Source organism: Neoarius graeffei, chromosome 13, assembly GCF_027579695.1.
Source record: "Neoarius graeffei isolate fNeoGra1 chromosome 13, fNeoGra1.pri, whole genome shotgun sequence".
In the NCBI taxonomy this organism is placed as follows: domain Eukaryota; kingdom Metazoa; phylum Chordata; class Actinopteri; order Siluriformes; family Ariidae; genus Neoarius; species Neoarius graeffei.
Window position 1 is genome coordinate 74,894,823 of NC_083581.1, and position 16,490 is coordinate 74,911,312.

The following is a 16,490-nucleotide window of genomic DNA, read 5'->3' on the forward strand; positions in this document are numbered from 1 at the left end:
CTCACGCTGCACAGTCAGCCGTGTTTTGTAACTTTTGCACAAGCTCGCAGTGTTCAGTGAGGGGATGATGGAGTTTGTTGGAAACTACAGGTCCGGAAGCGCTGGCAGTGATTTATGAACAGATTTATGCCAAACAATTCCTCCAGACAAAAATAGCCGAAAACACAGAAGCAACTTCCCCACTGAGAAGCTCTTACCTTATTATTGCGCTTAGATGTTCCTGGAGTTTCAGGCTCTTCATCCTCTTCTTCTTCATCCTGCATTTCCATGGAAACCAATAAATTAATAAATGCATTGCAATCCACAAACCATAAGAGACACCTGCTTATTAATCTAATAACCCCCTGTCATAAAGCAAACTTGAGAGATGTGCTTGAGAGAGGATGGGTATTGAGTACTTACATCACTTGAGTCAGAGAACGCTGTCTTTTTCATACTGTTGTACAGTGGAATAATGTCAGTGCAACCTTGGTCCCTATTAAAAGCACAAAGAATAGAAAAAAGACTAATTAGATGCACTTACTGAGATGCATTCAATCAGGCTCAAAAACGCAACTGTATCTCACATTACACTTTTCTCACATATCGAAGGTATTGTCAGTATTCAAGAATTACAAAGCAGCTGATTAGACGTTAAAATTTTCTCCTGAATCTTTTACTGTTTCTCCTTTTCAGTGTTAAACACTGAAAAGGGTTTTATGTGAAATAAAAGTATCATTGAACTCGGTTTTCTTTTAAATACAACCGCACTGTTTTGCTGGCAGGTCGTTACCAAATGTACAGTGTTTAACAAAGCACATATCCTGTATCGTAAAATTGCACTCAAGCCTCACGATATGGCATGGTTAGCGTCAATAAATTCCGATGGTATAAGAGAAATAAAACATTTTGGGATGTCCCGACACTCCTACCTATATATCAGGGCTCGACATTAATGGTAGTCCGACTGTCCAGGACAACCAAATGTTTAGTCTGGACAAGTCAAATCTACATCTGCCTGTCTGACGGGATGAGTTGAAGATTTGTTGAAAATCACCATTTTTATGCAAGAGTTACATCAATAAAGTTCCAACAAAACTAGTTCGATTGCCCTCAGTGATCCAGCCGTGTTATTGTTTACGAAATTCCGGGGAAGCAGAGTACAGCAGGTGCGGGTGTAAAAATAAACACGTTATAATATCTAATTACAGATTATTAAACTTTGAATTCATCAAAATCAGAGCAATGGCTATCAAATACCTCAGTAAAATAAATATCTGTGGTGACTCTTGCTTTCATTTGGACATTTGTTCTATTTTTTTTTTTTTTGTATGATCCACATTAACCACCACAAATGTCGTAAAATATTTCAGGGGGATTTTATGACCGTGCCGAACTCACTTATGGTTTGTTTTCATTCACAGTGTGATTCTGTCCCCCTTATCATGTCCATCTTGTTTTCTTTTTTCGGTTTAATTTCTTTAAATTAATTTATACTTCAACTTTAACTGGATTAATCAAGATTTAACTTGATTTCCTCCAGAACCTTTGAATTTTGGGCGAGTCTAACTCTTAAAACTGCAGATCAGGTAATGGGTTATAACAGCACGCACACACCATAATGGGGCACTGAATAGTTTGTGTTTATTGTTACAGTTAAAGTTTGACTTTTATTGAAAAATTATAAATCATTAAAGCGTAATGATTACCATAACTATACCTGCTTTTTGATAAACTTTGTTAATCACTTTCCTTTCACTGAACTAGTAAATATATAGTAATAAAAAGGTGACGGTCAGGACAAGTGAAAAATCTTGCTGCTTGTCTGACTAGACGAGTGGGTTAAAAAGTTAATGTTGAGTCATTCATATATATATATATGATTAGAATAAAGCTTTTTGGGGGAATATACAGAATGTAGTGTTGGGAATATTTGCTAATTTGCATATTCATATAATCTCTCCTCAAAAAGGGGTAACGTAGGAGGTGTTTAATGTGAGCGGTTCTACAAGAGATTTTAATCCAGCAGGAACCACAGTGTTAGCCAGCAATACTGTGCAAAAATACAGTGGTGCTTGAAAGTTTGTGAACCCTTTAGAATTTTCTATATTTCTGCATAAATATGACCTAAAACATCATCAGATTTTCACACAAGTCCTAAAAGTAGATAAAGAGAATCCAGTTAAACAAATGAGACAAAAATATTATACTTGGTCATTTATTTATTGAGGAAAATGATCCAATATTACATATCTGTGAGTGGCAAAAGTATGTGAACCTTTGCTTTCAGTATCTGGTGTGACCCCCTTGTGCAGCAATAACTGCAACTAAACGTTTGCGGTAACTGTTGATCAGTCCTGCACACCGGCTTGGAGGAATTTTAGCCCGTTCCTCCGTACAGAACAGCTTCAACTCTGGGATGTTGGTGGGTTTCCTCACATGAACTGTCTTGCTGCATGACCCACCTCCTCTTGAGATTCAGTTCATGGACAGATGTCCTGACATTTTCCTTTAGAATTCGCTGGTATAATTCAGAATTCATTGTTCCATCAATGATGGCAAGCCGTCCTGGCCCAGATGCAGCAAAACAGGCCCAAACCATGATACTACCACCACCATGTTTCCCAGATGGGATAAGGTTCTTATGCTGGAATGCAGTGTTTTCCTTTCTCCAAACATAACGCTTCTCATTTAAACCAAAAAGTTCTATTTTGGTCTCATCCGTCCACAAAACATTTTTCCAATAGCCTTCTGGCTTGTCCACGTGATCTTTAGCAAACTGCAGATGAGCAGCAATGTTCTGTTTGGAGAGCGGTGACTTTCTCCTTGCAGCCCTGCCATGCACACCATTGTTGTTCAGTGTTCTCCTGATGGTGGACTCATGAACATTAACATTAGCCAATGTGAGAGAGGCCTTCAGTTGCTTAGAAGTTACCCTGGGGTCCTTTGTGACCTTGCTGACTATTACACGCCTTGCTCTTGGAGTGATCTTTGTTGGTCGGCCACTCCTGTGGAGGGTAACAATGGTCTTGAATTTCCTCCATTTGTACACAATCTGTCTGACTGTGGATTGGTGGAGTCCAAACTCTTTAGAGATGGTTTTGTAACCTTTTCCAGCCTGATGAGCATCAACAACGCTTTTTCTGAGGTCCTCAGAAATCTCCTTTGTTCGTGCCATGATACACTTCCACAAACATGTGTTGTGAAGATCAGACTTTGATAGATCCCTGTTCTTTAAATAAAACAGGGTGCCCACTCACACCTGATTGTCATCCCATTGATTGAAAACACCTGACTCTAATTTCACCTTCAAATTAACTGCTAATCCTAGAGGTTCACATACTTTTGCCACTCACAGATATGTAATATTGGATCATTTTCCTTAATAAATAAATGACCAAGTATAATATTTTGTCTCATTTGTTTAACTGGGTTCTCTTTATCTACTTTTAGGACTTGTGTGAAAATCTGATGATGTTTTAGGTCATATTTATGCAGAAATATAGAAAATTCTAAAGGGTTCACAGACTTTCAAGCACCACTGTATATTGCAAAATATTTCCTACATTGGTTTGTTGATCACATTTTGAGGTACGTCGTCGTATTGTATAGTAAGACGCGATACACAGACTGCGCGTTTGCTTAGGGCCTTTATTGTAGTCTGACTTTTTAGGATGTGAAGCATCACTTACTTAATAAACTGCAGCAGGAGGTCTGATACAAATTTGGCTGTTTTGACGATGAAAGCTCCAGGCTCGTTAAACGTCTGTGCGTTGTGTTCAATATAGCGAATCTCCCACATGAGAGAGGACATTCGCCTGCCAGTATAGGACAAATGAGTACATACACAACAGTTCATCATACATATGACTATCTATGTCACTGAACAATGTGAAATGTTTCCTATGATACAGTGCTATCAGTTAACACAGAGGCTTTAACTGCTAAATGTATGTGGTGTAACCCAGCAGGATGAACACATCCTGATGTAATTTAATAACGGATTTGGGTAGGTGTCTGTCTTTTTGTATGAGCAAGTATGTGTGTGTGTGTGTGTGTGTGTGTGTGTGTGTGTGTGTGTGTGTGTGTGTGTGTGTGCTGACCTATAGAAGCGATTTTCCAGTCTGGTCCGGATTGTACTCAGGTCTGTGACATAAGCCACCACAGTGCAGTATGTGGGATACGCCTGCAGGTCCACGGGCACGGCAAATGGAGCTGCTACATCTGAGATGCAAACAGACAGGCAAACTGATTTAATGACACAATCAATATGTGCATTCAATATTTATGACACCCACTGATGACAGAAGAGCACCTGTCGTACTCACGGGCGCAGATAGAGGGTGGGACGGGGGGGATTCGTCCCACCCAGATTTAAATTCACCTCGTTCGGTCCCCCCCACTTATAGGGAGGAAAAAACGTCTATGCTGTCTTTCTTTGCATAAGGCAAACCTCACGGAAAAATCAAAAGACTAATTACCATTCGGTTTACTGAGGTGCACAGCAGTACATACATAGTTGCAACAACTCACATAAAACAAAACAAAGACTGATATTCGGTTGGTTGAGCTGCACAGGTTGCGAGCTCGAGCTTGGTTGCTATGGTTACCCACAACAAGTTTGACAGCCATATCGGGGACAGCTCCGAGTTCAGGACCCCAACACGGCATGATGAAGGGTGCCAAACCGAAAAGGCAGAAAACGATTGCATAGTTTTTTCAAAAAACAACGACTGTAAGTAAACTGTGCCTTACTTTATCATATCACCTTGCGATTTTTTGATAGTCTGTTCAAAGTAATGTCGTAGTGAAAGTAAAATCGTACGGAGTAGAGATGCCTTTCTGGTAGCCTCCTTCTTTCGGTGGTAGCCTGTAGATACAGTGCTCAGAAGGCAGTTTTAATGTTTAATCTGGCGTTCCCTGCCATAATTTCAGCGAGCATATTGTTTCATAAGGTTTACACTTTACACAGACCTAGATGCTATAGATAAATACAAAGGGTAGACAAAACAGTCAGCAGTCATCCAGACCACACACAGACACAGACACACACATATTCAACCCACATGACATCCTGTCGTGTCAGTGGTAAATAGCACATGAGAGCACCAGACATCACAGGTGTGCTCTATTCCTACTCTTTATTTATTAGTAGGCCTAAGCTAACGGTTGCAGGGATGAAGGAGTGATGTTTTTTTTGTCTTAGCTGAGTAATGTCGCCGCCCTGAGGGCATCAGAGTATATTCCTCGCACAACACATGTCGGGGGTGGGGTTGGGGTTGGTTTGCTGGCAGTTTTGTCCCCCCCGTTCAAAAAACGTATCTGCGGCCCTGGTCGTACTTCAGGATGACGTCTGAAGGAGGCAGATTTGCTAAAGCCGTATTTGTTCCCTTAATTTCTCAAAGTGACGTGTGTCAGGAAATATTTGTAGGTCATAAAACGCCAGATATGAAGTAATTCCAGTGGCGAACCGTTACAATTAGAGCTGGGACGTGAGCTCAGCCAAACCTTAGCCAGACGCCAAAAAAGCAACAGGGCAAAGGATTTTGTAAGGGATTAGCGGCAGGCTGCCAGGTTGCTCCGCTGTGTGTAGATGTCAATGTTGATTTTAAAAGTCGCTAAGTAAATCACACAGGGAAATTAATACTTAACTTACTTACTTATCGCCTTCTCGCTCACTCATGGAGCATAGGCCATCGACTACAAGCCTCCATCGTCTGCGATTTTGGGCCAGCTTTTCCCTCCTTCCACATTTCCGCCTCTACACTTTGCCTCCATGTAGTCCTAGATCTACCACGCCGGCGCTTTCCCGACGGGTTCCGCGTAAAAGCCTGTTTGGTAATGTGATCTTTCGGCTTCCTCAGCGTGTGACCAATCCAAGTCCATTTCCTTCTACATATCAGTCTTCCGATTGTCTTTTCTTTTCCTTTTAATACTTCTAAAGTAAAACTGGTGTCGAGATAAACTGTTATAACTCACAGCAGTCAATATTTTTTTCTGAGACTGTCAGATCATCTATTTTGTAATTACTGGATGGCATGAAATATTACTTTGATGCACTGTGTAGCAGTAATTAAAAAAACAAAAAACAAAAACGAATTCTGTACTTTTAGTAGATGAAAAGCAGATACTGACTCTCCACAGGAAATACAATCACTGAGGATCAGATGATCTTCATTAGTTTAACAGGTAAAACAAGATCAACTGTGAGCTACTGCTCACTGACGTATCTCTCCCCCGGCTCTCGCTTATATCAGAACGCAAGCAATCGAAGGAATAGGACGCTTATTATGAATGTTGACTGCAAGAAATAATGAACCCTGAAACAAGTAAGTAAAGAGCAGTGTCTCTCCACAGGGATTTCAAACAGCATCCTGGGAAACTGTCATTTTCAAATAGCGTCAAAATCCACGTTACATGTTTCGTAAATACGTTCAGTCGGTAAACAGGAAGTTGATGTGGGACAGACCTGAAAATGGTATACATGGTATAGAACCCCAAGCTGAAGTTTGGGACCAAGTGGCGATGATTAGTGGTTGCTGAGAAAAAGGGTGTTTCAGATGGACGGACGAACGGACGGACGGAGGTAAACCAGTATTCTCCTCCCCTTCGGAGTGGGGGTATAACAAATACCGTCTGAATAGGGTTTAAATGGTATTTGGGTTGAACAAACTGCAATCCCAGAAACACAGAGTAATGGAATACTAGGGTGACCGCATACCCAACATGATCAGTTGGTCAATGCCAGCGATGATGCGTTGACACTCTTCGTCACGCGTCCGTGAGCCCCACTCTCCATCCAGAGAACGATAGAGTAAGGCCTTGTGTTCCCCTGCAGTTAATGGCACACTCTGACCCAAGACTTCAGGAAATGCCGCTATACACAGGAAGAGAGAGAGGGGGCATGAGACAAGAATGTCCAAACTATCAGGAACTAAAACATTAAAACAAAATCACCAGTCTGAATTTCAAACCATCAAACACACACCCTTTCTTACGGAAGCCGCGAGAGGCCCTTCATATAATCTTTTTTTTATTCACCTTGTTATCCCGAGATAACGACATAATTAATTCGAGATCTTGAGAAAACAAAACAATTATTCCGTGATCTCGAAAAAACAAAACAATTATTTCATGATCTCGAGAAAACAGCTGAGATTTCTAGCAGAGCTGCGCCCCCTGTGGGTCAGACAACAAAGACTTAGAAATTGGCGGACATGTAACAGAGCAGAAATGGCTTTTTACAGTGCCTTGGGGGGGGCCAGTCTTCTGCGGAGGTGCCGCGGACTAATTTTGAAATTATCCCTTATTAAAAGACTTAATGCAATCTCTCCCTGTGTCAACCCCTGATCAAAATATTGCCTTATTAGGTGATCGATTATTCCAGACATTCTAATGACCAAAGTTGTGTCTATACAGAATGAGAAATAGCCCCAAAGTCAGCATATCACAAGTCTCTTGGCGCACCTGAATGAACCATTTCTCAGCTGTTTACTCGAGATCATGACATAATTGTTTTGTTTTCTCAAGATCACAGAATAATTGTTTTGTTTTCTCGAGATCTCGAAATAACGGTTTTGTTTTCTCGAGATCCTGAATTAATTATGTTGTTATCTCGGGATAACAAGGTGAATAAAAAAGGGATTATATGAAGGGCCTCTCTCGGCTTCCGTACTTTCTTCATTCACGTGCAACAAAAAGTTATTCATGAAACTGTAAAAGTGATGATACCCAAAGTGTGTGTGTGTGTGTGTGTGTGTTCAACCTTCGTTAGGTATCTCTTCCATGTCCCACGGGCTCATCTTTTCTGTGTCTCCATTATCCCAGCTGCAAAACACACACACACACACACACACACACACACACACACACACACACACAAACAAAATTTATTTTAACTGTGCCTAAATGTGCCTGCTCACCTTAAAGCTGAGATTAAGTGAGGTTGGGGAGTAAGGGCTTGCCATGACTAAGTGTATGGTTATGAATGTTATCCAGATTAGGTTTTGATTTGAAGATTCTAACCTTTGCTGATTTCTGACAGACTGTACAGCCACTCGGTTAGAAGTAATGTAACTCAATATATTTGTTACATCGTGTGCCGGTTCTAGCCTTCCCAGAACCCTAAAGAACATTTTTTGGTGCCCCACTTTCACCATATACATCCATCCTTAACCAGAGTAACACATGACAATACTGATAGCAAACCACTATTCAATGTCCCTAATGATAGCTAAACTAGCTGTAGTGAATCACAACCCCGATTCCAAAAAAGCTGGGACACTGTAAAACGTAAATAAAATAAAAACAGAAAAAAAAAATTGCAAGCCCTATATTTCACTGAAAACAGTACAAAGGCAACATATCAAATGTTGAAAATGAGAAATGTTATTGTTTCTGATGCTCATTTTGAATTTGATGTCAGCAACATGTTTCAGAAAAGTGAGGACGGGGCAAGAAAAGACTGAAAAAGTTGTCATGCTAAAAAAAAAAACCCTAATGTGGTTAATTGGCAGCAGGTCAGTAACATGATTGGGTATAAAAAGAGCATCCCAGAGAGGCGGAGTCTCTCAGAAGTAAAGATGGGGAGGGGTTCACCGCTCTGTGAAAGACTGCGTGGGCAAAAAAAGTGCAACAATTTAAGAATAACGATCCTCAATGTAAAACTGCAAAGAATTTGTGGATCACATCATCTATGGTCCATAATATCATTAAAAGATTCAGAGAATCTGGAGAAATCTCTGTATGCGAGAGACAAGGCTGAAAACTGTCATTGGATGCCTGTGATCTTCAGGCCCTCAGGAGACACTGCATTAAAAGCAGACACGGGTCTGTAGCGGAAATCACTGTATGGGCTCAGGAACACTTCAGAAAACCATCATCTGTCAAAACACTTCATTACTGCATCCACAAATGCAAGTTAAAACCAGATATAAACAATATCCAGAAACACCGCCCCCTTCTCTGGGCCCGAGCTCTTTTACGATGGACTGAGGCGAAGTGGAAAACTGTCCCGAGGTCTGACGAATCAAAAGTAGAAATTCTTTTTAGAAATCATGGACACCACGTCCTCCAGGCTAAAGAGGAGAGGGACCATCCGGCTTGTTATCAGTGCACAGTTCAAAAGCATTCAGCGTCTGTGATGGTATGAGGGGGCATTAGTGCACATGACATGGGTAGCTTATACATCGGGGAAGGCATCATTAATGCTGAATGATATAAACACGTTTCAGAGCAATATGCTGCCATCCAGACAAAATCTTTTTCAGTGAAGGCCTTCCTTCTTCCAGCAAGACAACGCCAAACCGCTTTCTGCACATATTAAAACTTCATGGCGCCATAGTAAAAGAGTCCGGGTGCTAAACTGGCCTGCCTGCAGTTCAGACCTGCCTCCCATTTAAAACATTTGGCGCATTATGAAGCGCAAAATACGACAAAGGAGACCCGAACTGTTGAGCAACTGAAATTGTAGATCAGGCAAGAACGGGACAACATTTCTGTTTCAAAACTACAGCAGTCGGTCTCCTCAGTTACCAAACATTTGTAGAGTGTTGTTAAAAGTAGAGGTGATGCAACACAGTGGTAAACACGCCCCTGTCCCAACTTTTCTGAAGTGTGTTGCTGACATCAAATTCAAAATGAGCATATATTTTTCAAAAAACAATAAAATATCTCAGATTCAACATTTAATATGTCGTCTTTGTACTATTTTCAAATAAATATAGTGTTTTCACGATTTGCAAATCTTCATATTCTGTTTTCATTTGTTTTACACAAAACTTTTTTGGAAGCAGGGTTGTATATTAGCATTCCTTCATGGCTCGTAGTCCCTTAGAGGTGGGAGATACAGCCAAAATCATACATTATAAGTAACTAATACATATTAAACTTTTTTTATTAAACTATGATGTAGCTCCAGCTCTTCTGACTTCAATTTTAAAATATCTTCTACTCTGGCCAAACAAATCAGATAACAAATGATAGTTAAAATGATTAAAAGGCCCATATAAGTCACAATAAACCAATCATTTCCTGGTTCTTGGCCAGCTGCATAAGACAGACACGGTCACTGTTTTGTTGTCTAGTAGCTGAACACAATGCCTAATAAATTTTAAACTTGATGGATCTACTCTCGTGAGAGGTACGCAATCAAAATGGCCTAATCACGGTTGTTGTGGCTGGGTGCTTTAGTGCCATATGACTGTTGGTCCCTGCTCGGACATCAATCACACAACATTCAATACCAGGAGCATAAAATGGCGTTAAAGAAACAGAATGACCAACTCCACCACTGTATGTACGCACAGGAGTTTTCTAAAAAGTGAGCTCTCTTTATCACTGATCAAAATGAGTACACTGTCAGAAACAGGGGTACAGTAGGAGTCCATTTCTGTCCTCCATGGTATAATCTATACTAATGTACCCCCTAGGGCTCATTACTGGACCTCATGGTCATTATATGTACCATTTTAGGGCCAAGAAGGTAAGAAGGTACATGTATAGTGGTGCTTGAAAGTTTGTGAACCCTTTAGAATGTTCTATATTTCTGCATAAATATGACCTAAAACATCATCAGATTTTCACACAAGTCCTAAAAGTAGATAAAGAGAACCCAGTTAAACAAATGAGACAAAAATATTATACTTGGTCATTTATTTATTGAGGAAAATGATCCAATATTACATATCTGTGAGTGGCAAAAGTATGTGAACCTTTGCTTTCAGTATCTGGTGTGACCCCCTTGTGCAGCAATAACTGCAACTAAACGTTTGCGGTAACTGTTGATCAGTCCTGCACACCGGCTTGGAGGAATTTTAGCCCGTTCCTCCGTACAGAACAGCTTCAACTCTGGGATGTTGGTGGGTTTCCTCACATGAACTGCTCGCTTCAGGTCCTTCCACAACATTTCGATTGGATTAAGGTCAGCACTTTGACTTGGCCATTCCAAAACATTAACTTTATTCTTCTTTAACCATTCTTTGGTAGAACGACTTGTGTGCTTAGGGTCGTTGTCTTGCTGCATGACCCACCTTCTCTTGAAGTTCAGTTCATGGACAGATGTTCTGACATTTTCCTTTAGAATTCGCTGGTATAATTCAGAATTCATTGTTCCATCAATGACGGCAAGCCGTCCTGGCCCAGATGCAGCAAAACAGGCCCAAACCATGATACTACCACCACCATGTTTCACAGATGGGATAAGGTTCTTATGCTGGAATGCAGTGTTTTCCTTTCTCCAAACATAACGCTTCTCATTTAAACCAAGAAGTTCTATTTTGGTCTCATCCATCCACAAAAATTTTTCCAATAGCCTTCTGGCTTGTCCATGTGATCTTTAGCAAGCTGCAGATGAGCAGCAATGTTCTTTTTGGAGAGCAGTGGCTTTCTCCTTGCAACCCTGCCATGCACACCATTGTTGTTCAGTGTTCTCCTGATGGTGGACTCATGAACATTAACATTAGCCAATGTGAGAGAGGCCTTCAGTTGCTTAGAAGTTACCCTGGGGTCCTTTGTGACCTCGCCGACTATTACACGCCTTGCTCTTGGAGTGATCTTTGTTGGTCGACCACTCCTGGGTAGGGTAACAATGGTCTTGACTTTTCTCCATTTGTACACAATCTGTCTGACTGTGGATTGGTGGAGTCCAAACTCTTTAGAGATGGTTTTGTAACCTTTTCCAGCCTGATGAGCATCAACAACGCTTTTTCTGAGGTCCTCAGAAATCTCCTTTATTCGTGCCCTGATACACTTCCACAAACATGTGTTGTGAAGATCAGACTTTGATAGATCCCTGTTCTTTAAATAAAACAGGGCGCCCACTCACACCTGATTGTCATCCCATTGATTGAAAACACCTGACTCTAATTTCACCTTCAAATTAACTGCTAAGCCTAGAGGTTCACATACTTTTGCCACTCACAGATATGTAATATTGGATCATTTTCCTCAATAAATAAATGACCAAGGGTAATATTTTTGTCTCATTTGTTTAACTGGGTTCTCTTTATCTACTTTTAGGACTTGTGTGAAAATCTGATGATGTTTTAGGTCATATTTATGCAGAAATATAGAACATTCTAAAGGGTTCACAAACTTTCAAGCACCACTGTATGTTCCCAAGTGGTATATAGAGGCTATAAATAAGTACCTTAGAGGGAAGTGCCCCAGTGACAAGCCATTGCACCCCTAAAGGTATAATAATGTACTTTATTTTCTGAGAGTGTATATAACATGTCTGCATTGCAAATACTGACCAAACGTTATAGCACTGGAAGAGGCTATCAGGATATTCCGCCTGGTACGGCTCCTGACTGTCGATCGTACCAAACCACCAGGCATCATCGATCACAGAGCGGAAACGATCGCCTGAAACAGCAACACAGACTTGTGTTTAAACACACACATTCAACGAGAAATCCACACATGCAGTTGTAACACTGACCTATCATCCACTGACGCTGTCTTGCATTGTCAAACTGCTGACGGAGTACCAGGAAATCGATGACATCAGGCATGTCATGGTATCTGTGAAGTAAAGGGAGGATTAAAGGGCGTGTCAGAGCCAAAACAGTCATTTGGAGGCTTTTCGAAAGCCTGTGAAGGACAAACAGAGCTTTAAGTGAGTGAGTGTAAGTTATGCAACATTTCTCTACTCACTTCATGGAGAAGGAGCCGCCTGTTAGTTTGCCTGTGTCTGGGTCCAAGAAGGCCAGCTTCAGACAGCACAGAGTAGGCAAACCCACCTCATACTTAATACCTACAATCTTCATCAGCTCCTGCTCCTGCACACGTCCACATAAACACACCAAGTTTTACATCATCTACAAATTACACTTATTTTAAAATCTGTTACTTGAACAGTTTTGAAACAGCCGTGCCGATCAGTGTGTGTTATAAGGCAAAGTCACACATGCAAATATTCTGACTTGAAGTATTATTGTTTTATCGTACAACCCCGATTCCAAACAAGTTGGGACAAAGTACAAATTGTAAATAAAAACGGAATGCAATGATGTGGAAGTTTCAAAATTCCACATTTTATTCAGAACAGAACATATATGACATATCAAATGTTTAAACTGAGAAAATGCATCATTTAAAGAGAAAAATTAGGTGATTTTAAATTTCATGACAACAACACATCTCAAAAAAGTTGGGACAAGGCCATGTTTCCCACTGTGAGACATCCCCTTTTCTCTTTACAACAGTCTGTAAACGTCTGGGGACTGAGGAGACAAGTTGCTCAAGTTTAGGGATAGGAATGTTAACCCATTCTTGTCTAATGTAGGATTCTAGTTGCTCAACTGTCTTAGGTCTTTTTTGTCGTATCTTCCGTTTTATGATGCGCCAAATGTTTTCTATGGGTGAAAGATCTGGACTGCAGGCTGGCCAGTTCAGTACCCGGACCCTTCTTCTACGCAGCCATGATGCTGTAACTGATGCAGTATGTGGTTTGGCATTGTCATGTTGGAAAATGCAAGGTCTTCCCTGAAAGAGACGTCGTCTGGATGGGAGCATATGTTGCTCTAGAACCTGGATATACCTTTCAGCATTGATGGTGTCTTTCCAGATGTGTAAGCTGCCCATGCCACACGCACTAATGCAACCCCATACCATCAGAGATGCAGGCTTCTGAACTGAGCGCTGATAACAACTTGGGTCATCCTTCTCCTCTTTAGTCCGAATGACACGGCGTACCTGATTTCCATAAAGAACTTCAAATTTTGATTCGTCTGACCACAGAACAGTTTTCCACTTTGCCACAGTCCATTTTAAATGAGCCTTGGCCCAGAGAAGACGTCTGCGCTTCTGGATCATGTTTAGATACGGCTTCTTCTTTGAACTATAGAGTTTTAGCTGGCAACGGCGGATGGCACGGTGAATTGTGTTCACAGATAATGTTCTCTGGAAATATTCCTGAGCCCATTTTGTGATTTCCAATACAGAAGCATGCCTGTATGTGATGCAGTGCCGTCTAAGGGCCCGAAGATCACGGGCACCCAGTATGGTTTTCCGGCCTTGATCCTAACACACAGAGATTCTTCCAGATTCTCTGAATCTTTTGATGATATTATGCACTGTAGATGATGATATGTTCAAACTTTTTGCAATTTTACACTGTCGAACTCCTTTCTGATATTGCTCCACTATTTGTCGGCGCAGAATTAGGGGGATTGGTGATCCTCTTCCCATCTTTACTTCTGAGAGCCGCTGCCACTCCAAGATGCTCTTTTTATACCCAGTCATGTTAATGACCTATTGCCAATTGACCTAATGAGTTGCAATTTGGTCCTCCAGCTGTTCCTTTTTTGTACCTTTAACTTTTCCAGCCTCTTATTGCCCCTGTCCCAACTTTTTTGAGATGTGTTGCTGTCATGAAATTTCAGAATGTCTCACTTTCGACATTTGATATGTTGTCTATGTTCTATTGTGAATACAATATCAGTTTATGAGATTTGTAAATTATTGCATTCCGTTTTTATTTACAATTTGTACTTTGTCCCAACTTTTTTGCAATCGGGGTTGTATGACCCGTACGGACCCGCGCATGCACTCTTAATAAAACCATTGGGAAAAGTCACATGATTCGGCGGATACGGATTTTTGAATCCGGTCTGGAAAAAGTCGTACGCAGTCCCGGACCCGTTTCCCTCGCTTCGGCCGTTTTCGTTTCAAAACAGAAACGCACCAGAGGCAGAAGGCAGCGGATTGTTTCCTGGAGCAAACACTGGTGTAATAAATAAACAAAGTCTTGTTCTTCCAGGTGCTAGTGTCACATCCATTATTCCGAAAAAACGATGTTTTGTTATCGAGTCGTCATCAGATGAAGAAGATTGAACTGACTCGACTCTATTTTGTTTCCAAAATCAAAGTTCTTTTGTGTAGACTTCATCAGCTTGTATTGATGATGTCTCCATGAGCTGACCTGAGTTTGAACTGACTTTTACTAACGATGTTATCTTAAAATCGTTTTAATTTCGAGAGAACAGTAAAGGCGGCTGTATTTTATAGAATTCAAACTGTTATTTCAAACTCCTGCAAAGGTGATTCAACATATAAATGGTTTGCTGTCAATCAAATAAAAATTGATTGGTTCGTTTTTCACACACAGCTGTTCATTGTTTTCCATTGTGTATGTTAGTTAAAAAAGGTCATATGATAAAATGCTCACTGAGTGAGTTAGGTCGGGCCGGACGGGAAAATATTTGGCTCTTGGTCATTTGTACGGGCCTCGCAACCTTGAGCCAAGTATTTTCTCATCCGGCCCTCCCACTCAGTCAATATGTACTGTACGTCCTGTTTGACACATTATCATCTTTTGTATTGACTGCTACACTGATTTAGGTGTCTCCATGAAAGCCATACCCGCAGCTCCATCTTGTGCCAAGGCTGCTTCTTAGGGTTGATGCTGAAGATCCTGTTTTTTTTGGCCATCTCCACATACGCCTCGTGACCTTGTCGGAAGTAATACACCTGCACAGACATGATGTATGACCATCCTGATATAGTTTACAAAGTTATAGTCCTTTCATTAAATGTACATCATGTTGTAGAAGACAGCGTAGAAGTGTATATGTATTCTAGGGGTTTCACAGACTAGTTGCCTGATGCATTCGTGAGTCACTGCAGTTATTATTACTGTCCTTTAAATCTAAATAAAATGTTTTAATAAAATCTTACACTGTCGCATAATGAATTCTGCCATGACCAGTACTGTACAAAAGAGTGCACAGTTATAATTAACTATCCAATTGGGAACTATTTCTATAGGTACAGTGGTGCTTGAAAGTTTGTGAACCCTTTAGAATTTTCTATATTTCTGCATAAATATGACCTAAAACATCATCAGATTTTCACACAAGTCCTAAAAGTAGATAAAGAGAACCCAGTTAAACAAATGAGACAAAAATATTATACTTGGTCATCCACTTGGTTCATCATTGAAGAAAATGATCCAATATTACATATCTGTGAGTGGCAAAAGTATGTGAACCTCTAGGATTAGCAGTTCATTTGAAGGTGAAATTAGAGTCAGGCGTTTTCAATCAATGGGATGACAATCAGGTGTGAGTGGGCACCCTGTTTTATTTAAAGAGCAGGGATCTATCAAAGTCTGATCTTCACAACACATGTTTGTGGAAGTGTATCATGGCACGAACAAAGGAGATTTCTGAGGACCTCAGAAAAAGCGTTGTTGATGCTCATCAGGCTGGAAAAGGTTACAAAACCATCTCTAAAGAGTTTGGACTCCACCAATCCACAGTCAGACAGATTGTGTACAAATGGAGGAGATTCAAGACCAATGTTACCCTCCGCAGTAGTGGTCAATCAACAAAGATCACTCCAAGAGCAAGGCGTGTAATAGTCGGCAAGGTCACAAAAGACCCCAGGGTAACTTCTAAGCAACTGAAGGCCTCTCTCACATTGAGTCCACCATCAGGAGAACACTGAACAACAATGGTGTGCATGGCAGGGCTGCAAGGAGAAAGCCACTGCTCTCCAAAAAGAAC

The 16,490-nt window shown here is 40.8% G+C and overlaps 1 protein-coding gene across 3 annotated transcripts in view; it reads right to left on the reverse strand.

The window, feature by feature from the left end:
• The window catches only part of phip (pleckstrin homology domain interacting protein), a 157,467-nt gene that overhangs the window by 19,143 nt on the left and 121,834 nt on the right, over positions 1-16,490 (reverse strand). For all 3 annotated transcript variants that reach the window (XM_060938514.1, XM_060938513.1, XM_060938515.1), the window contains 10 exons: positions 15,346-15,453; positions 12,637-12,761; positions 12,422-12,504; positions 12,234-12,345; positions 7,745-7,806; positions 6,701-6,856; positions 4,083-4,203; positions 3,672-3,797; positions 403-475; positions 198-257 (listed from right to left, as the gene is read on the reverse strand). In XM_060938514.1, coding sequence (XP_060794497.1) covers positions 198-257; positions 403-475; positions 3,672-3,797; positions 4,083-4,203; positions 6,701-6,856; positions 7,745-7,806; positions 12,234-12,345; positions 12,422-12,504; positions 12,637-12,761; positions 15,346-15,453 — 1,026 coding nt within the window. The remainder of the gene's footprint in view (positions 1-197; positions 258-402; positions 476-3,671; positions 3,798-4,082; positions 4,204-6,700; positions 6,857-7,744; positions 7,807-12,233; positions 12,346-12,421; positions 12,505-12,636; positions 12,762-15,345; positions 15,454-16,490) is intronic.